This window comes from Phyllostomus hastatus, unplaced genomic scaffold, assembly GCF_019186645.2.
Source record: "Phyllostomus hastatus isolate PE091 unplaced genomic scaffold, TTU_PhHast_1.1 phas_scaffold_1066, whole genome shotgun sequence".
NCBI classification, from domain to species: domain Eukaryota; kingdom Metazoa; phylum Chordata; class Mammalia; order Chiroptera; family Phyllostomidae; genus Phyllostomus; species Phyllostomus hastatus.
In genome coordinates this window covers 29,434,090-29,440,089 of record NW_025334004.1, presented here as the reverse complement: position 1 = coordinate 29,440,089, position 6,000 = coordinate 29,434,090, and the positions used below count along the sequence as shown (strand labels likewise).

At 49.6% G+C, this 6,000-nt stretch overlaps 1 protein-coding gene across 1 annotated transcript in view; it reads right to left on the bottom strand.

The window, feature by feature from the left end:
- Nucleotides 1–4,162: 4,162 nt before the first annotated feature.
- LOC123829050 (deleted in malignant brain tumors 1 protein-like) overlaps nt 4,163–6,000 on the bottom strand; it is a 53,743-nt gene continuing 51,905 nt past the window's right edge. The window contains exon 24 of the mRNA XM_045854528.1: nt 4,163–4,451. Coding sequence (XP_045710484.1) covers nt 4,163–4,451 — 289 coding nt within the window. The remainder of the gene's footprint in view (nt 4,452–6,000) is intronic.

Sequence of the window (6,000 nt, the reverse complement as noted above, 5' to 3'; positions counted from 1 at the left end):
CCCACGTCACACCTGACTTTTTATCTCAGATGAACCGCACAGCTCTGCCTCCTCGCCTGACACCACACGTGGTTTCAGGTTCTACTACACGTCCACACAGTCAAGCCCTCTCCCGGGCACCCAAGGGCGCTCTCCATTTCCTGGACACGTGTATTGGGTGTACAGCGTGCGGGAAGGACACACAATGGATACGACAGGGTCTCTGCCCTCACAGAACAGGCTCCTAGGGGCTCAACTGATTTCCAGCTCCAAATCAAAGCAGATCCCCCATTTTATTTTTTTAAAGAGGTTATTTATTTATTAATTATTTATTTATTTAGAGAGGGGAAGGGAGGGAGAGAGAGAAACATCAATGTATGGTTATCTCTCACACACCCCCTACTGGGGACCTGGCCTGCAACCCAGGCATGTGCCCTGACTGGGAATTGAACCAACACCCCCTTGGTTTATAGGCCGGCACTCAATCCACTGAGCCACACCCGCCAGGGCCCCCCATTTTCTTTTTAATATTTCCGCACAGATGTTCCAAAGACTTCCCCAGGTGTCCACATGCCTGAGTCTCCTCTGAGTTCATCCGTGTTACCTGAGTGGGACTACTGCCCAGTTCCTTTCTAACCTAACGTGCAATCACATAACACCTTGGTGAGAACGAGCTGTCCCCCTGTTGGGATGTGACTGACGTTTCTGGCGACCAGGTGTGGCGGTAGCCAGAGGTTCACCGGGTGCCCCAGGGTCACCCTAAGGGAAGTGTCAAGCATGGTGGCTCCCTAGAGAGTGTATAATCGTATCACCATGCTCACACACCCTCTGTGGTGGCCCCGTTGAGTGGTCCTGGAGTGTTTTCAGTATGTAGTATCACTATATAATAATATCAGGGTTTTTTTTTTCGTTAGGAAAAGCTGCACTGAAGTGAGTAAAGGCCCCAGATCTGGAGTTGGTGGCCTGGGGTCGTAGTTCCTTTGCTTGCCTGCTGGGTTGGTTACCTGGGCCAGATCACCTTTGGCCTTGATCTTCCCCATTGCAAATAGGCATGGTAACCGCTGTCGGGCCCCTCCCTGGGAGCGCAGCAAGGGTTCCATGGGAGAATGCATTGCGGTCGGGAGCCGTCTGTGCCCCACTGACCACTCCTGATGTGTCCTCGGGGCCAGTCCCCAAGTCTCGTTTTAGAACCTGCTTCCTCCGACCACACCCGCTATTGCCTGTCATGGGCCGGGTTCCCGGGCAAAGCCTCGGACACAGAGCTCTGTTTGCGAAGGGTACCTGGGGAGCATGCTCAGGATCCACCCGCTCCAGGGGTGAGGGCGAGGGGTGGGGAGCAGGCCCGGCAGGGCAGCTGCAGTGGAAGGCCTAGCCTGTCCTTGGGGCTCCCGGGCTGGGCTGGCCCTTCCGAGATGCCCCCAGCAGGCATGGTGCTCAGGACCTTACATGCTTCCATGGACCAGTGATTGGTTGAAGGCTGTGAACTTGGACGAGGCTGCCTTGAGCTGAGGGAAATTCCTGAAAAGCAGTGGTGCTGAGCCACCAAAGCTCCCAGCAGCTTGAAGAAGGAGTGACTCCCTCGGAGGGAGGGTGACCCGCGTGTCACACCAGGGTGGTCACTACACTCACTCCTTGAAGAAGCAGACTTTTCAGAATGTCTCACAAAGTCAAGTCTGACTCTGTGCTGTATTCAAGAGCCATGCTTAACAAAGTGTTTCAGGAAAAAAAAAAAGTCAGCCAATGCAACACTAGCATCCGCAAACAAGATGGGGATGTCGCCTTGTCACTGTCGAGCAGGGTGGCCTGGGCCGCCGCCCCCTGCCAGGATGGTGGAGACACCTCTGGGTGGGGCTGGAAGTGCCGGCTCTCTGCCAGGCCTCTGAGAGCACCCCAGAGCAGGCTCAAAGGGGTGCCTTGGACCAGGCTGGGGGGCTGGAAGTCCTGGCTCCCTACCTGGTCTCCACCTGACCCGAGGGTACAGGGCAGGCCCTGGATACTGCCTGGAAGTGATAAAAGTCCCAGCTCGCCACTCTGCCTCCTCGGATACCACCCTGGGGTGGGGAGACGTAAGGGGCACTGGGGGCAGGCCGAAGTCTAGGCTCCCCACTTCACCTCCGCCGGCCGGGGTAGGGGTGGAGCCGCGGCTTCACCCGTGGTGTTTGGAGCAGGGCAGGTATTGTCTAAGACAGTTGCCTGTCTTGCTTTCCTGTGCATTTGCTGGTCCTTTGACTGGAGAGAGCAGGCTTCTCTTGGGGCTTTTTGACTGAACCCACTGGCGTTTCTGGGCGGCAGGCTCCTCCCTGTCAAGTGCGTTTTGATTCCTGGGGCATGGGCCGCCGGAGGACAGTGGCCGTGGCTTTCAACCTCCAGCATTCCTGAGACTCACTCACCTGAGGTGCTTTTGCAAAGGGCAGCTCCCTGGCCCCCACCTGTTGAACAGCACCCGGAGAACCTCACCTGGAAGTTCCCTGAGCCCTTTTCATTCGGTCCTGACATTCAATCCTTTCCCTGCCAACGCTTTCACTTGAGGGGTTGGTAAAATCCGTACAATGCTCAATTCTGGGAGCGGGTGGCCTCCCCCTTCCTTAAGGTGGTGTGGAGAGGTCCGGTTAACAGGCAGACGGACTTTTGAAAGGAGAAACTCTGGCCACTCCAAGTTCTTTGAAAACACCTGTTCATTTGAAACATCTGCATGAAACAGATGGCAAATGCTAAAATGATTATTTCATGTGACTGCAGATGAAAATACGGAACCTTTGTGCTAGAAATGCCATCTTCTTCAAACTGACCAGCGGTTCCATTTCATCAGCTTTTACTGTGTGTAGAGGGAACCTCGTCAAAATACACGTCAGGATTGCATTTTCACCAAGACAGTTGTCGAGGAAGGGCAGGTTGCACAAAACTGAGATGTTCCCCTCTCCAGGCCTTGTCCGTCTTCGGGTCACTTGTCCGACTCCGTCTGTCGGGACTTCAGGGTTCGCGCCCCCACCCCACCAAACACTGCCCCTGCCCCCTCCCTGGGGGCCTTGACCATCCCGCATTCTCATCTGGTACATGCTAGTTCTCGACAAAGATGGGAACAATTTCTTGCTGTTGAGGACTCGTATTTTAAATATTACTACTGAGTATTTCTTGACAAGCCAAGAAAAAGTCTATGTTCAGGTCTGTTTCTTTAAATACAACTTTGAAGGTTAGTGCAGACTTTTTCTGCCAAGATAAAAGGAGAGATTAGGTGGAGTGGGCACTGCCCTCCCTTTCGGGGAGGACGTGGGAAGATGTGAATGTTTTCTCGTGCACTTTTCAGGCTTCCCACATGCTTGCCAGGTTGCTGTCGTGCCTTGAGGCTCTGGGACCCAGACTGAGCGTGTGCGGCCTCAGAAAGCAGCCAGGAGTGGTTCTGGTGCTTTTGTTCCAGAATCTATCTGCGAGCTACAGCCAGAACCCAGCGAAGCCTGGGCCCAGTTCGTTTGCTTTGAAACGAACAAAACTTGTGTTGAGTCAATGACCGTGAGTAAATGATACATTTGATTCAACTGGCCAGTTATTAGAGTTTTTTGTTTTTTTTTTTAAAAGGGCAGGAGCTTCCTGACTGATGCTTAATTTATTTTTCATAAGACTCTTGGTGAGACCAGAAAATAAATTCTCACAGCACCCGAGGGACAGAAACAAAAAGATCCACCTACTAGCACCTGAACATGAAGGAGACAATTTTCAAGTATCTTCAAGTTGGCAATTCATTATAGAGAGATAACTCTGTTCCTTGTAATACTTTGTATGGTTTAGGACAGCGATCACATTCCGGGTAGTGAAGAGTGGAAAATGCAACATTTCTAGCTTCAAAGAGACCAATTGCCTTTGAACTTTAGTAATCATGGGGCGGTGAACACACAATACAATATACAGATGATAAATTATAGAACTGTACAACCTATATACCTATAACCTGAAACCTATATAATTTTATTAACCAATTTCATCCCAATAAATTTCACAAATTACAAAAAGGAGTTTAGTAATCAGAAAAGATTTATTAGCAACAAAGCACAGTCAGAACCTCTTCAGCTGTTTCTTTTTCACCTGATGTCCATGTGGACAACCTCTGATTTATCAAATGTCTTAGTTCATTGAAGAGAAATCAACGTTGCTTCTAATCTCTAACAGATTTGTGGGAAGACTGAAGGAGTCACACAAAGCGCTTGCTCTGACTGGTTCCTCTGTGGATTTCCAGGGGCCCCACCGTCTGGAAGTGCTCAGCCCGCTCCTCTGTGGCCCCCACGGGGCCCACACTCCTCTGACTCCGCCCCACACAGCCCCGGGAGCAGCGGGAGGAGGGGTCCCCTGCTTGGCACACGGCGACCTTACATTGCAGATAGACCACATCGTAGCTGCTGAGAAAGCTGAAGGCGTCGAACTTGAACTTGGCCGTGTTCCCGTGAGAGTGAAGGGTGACGTAGGTATTGTCTCTGATGCAGCTGATAGGAAGAAGAGCCCCAGACCAAAAGCATTAACTTAAAGTGCAGTGTGACTTCACGCTGACGCACATACGCAGGCGTGGACCCAGAATTCTGAAGTCCACACGGAGCTCTTCCCTCTACCACTCTGTCCCTGTCCCATAAAACATTTTCATAACAGCACTATAAGTGGAAAAACCATGATTCTTGGCCAGAAGTAGAAGGGGACTATGAAATAAACGTATAAGCATAAGACAAGGTAATTAAATTCTAGCTGGAGCTGTTGCTTTCAGAAGGCCTACTCCATTTTGTCACAAGGGGACATTAAACGTGGGGGTTGCATTGTTTGACGGTCAACTTAGATTATTCAAAAACGTATTTTGTAAACCCTGGTGCAACCACTGAAAAAGAAGTCTATCTAAATGGTACATCAAGAGAGGAGATGGAATGGAGTAACATAAAATGCTCAATTAAAACCAGAGAAGGCAGCAAAAGGGGAGCGGGGGGAGGAACAAATGCTATTAATAGAAAACAGTTATCAAGACGGCAGATTTCAATCCAACTGTATCAATAATCACATTACGTGAGTGGTCTAAATATTGAAGCAGAGTCTAGGTCCTAAAGCATCCTCTGCTAATTTAAAGACAGAGACTGTCAGAGTAGATTTAAAAAAATTGAGACCTAACTATATGTTGTCTATAAGAAACCCATTTTAAGTATAAAGACTTAAACTAAAAGTAAAGGGATATAGGTTTGCTGTGCTAATATGAGTACTAATCAAAAGAAAGCTGGGGTAGCTATATTAATTCCGGACGAAACAGACTTCAGAGCCAGGATAACAGGGATGAAGAGGGGCATGGCATAATAACAGAGGGGTCAATCCTTCAATAAGACATAACAATCCTTAACGTATATGCACCTAACAAAATATACGAGGCAAAAACTGATAGAACCACACAGAGAAATTGATGAATCCACGCTAATGGTGGGAGACGTCCATGCTGTTCTGTCAGGAACTGAGAGATCCGGCAGGCAGAAAACCAGGAAAGACACAGAGATCTGAAATGCGCAATCAGCCAGTGAGACCTAACTGGCACTTAGAGAACACTCCATCCAACAACCGCAGAATACACACTCTTCTCAGGCCCACAGGGAACATTCACCAAAGGAGACCACCACCTGGACCATAAAGCATGTCTTAACAAATTTAAAAGGCTAGAAACCACACAAAATACACCCTGAGATGACCCTGGAATTAAACTAAAAGTCAGTAACAGAAAATCCCTACATACTTGGAAATTAACACACTGCTAATCAGAGAAGAGGGTCTCCACAACAGGGCAAGTTGGCAGGGGAGTGAGGGGGAGCCACACGAACCTCCTCCCAGGACCAGTCTGGAATTACAACTCAACTGTGGAGAAACCACCTGGAATAAACAACAGAATAAGAGCAAGAGAGAAGCCATATAACCTCAGACACACAGAACCAGCTTCAGCACAACCTGTCTTGTAAGGAGTGCGGTCGAGACTTGAGAGGGCTGGCCGGGCACCCACAGGCAGCAGAGCTGGAG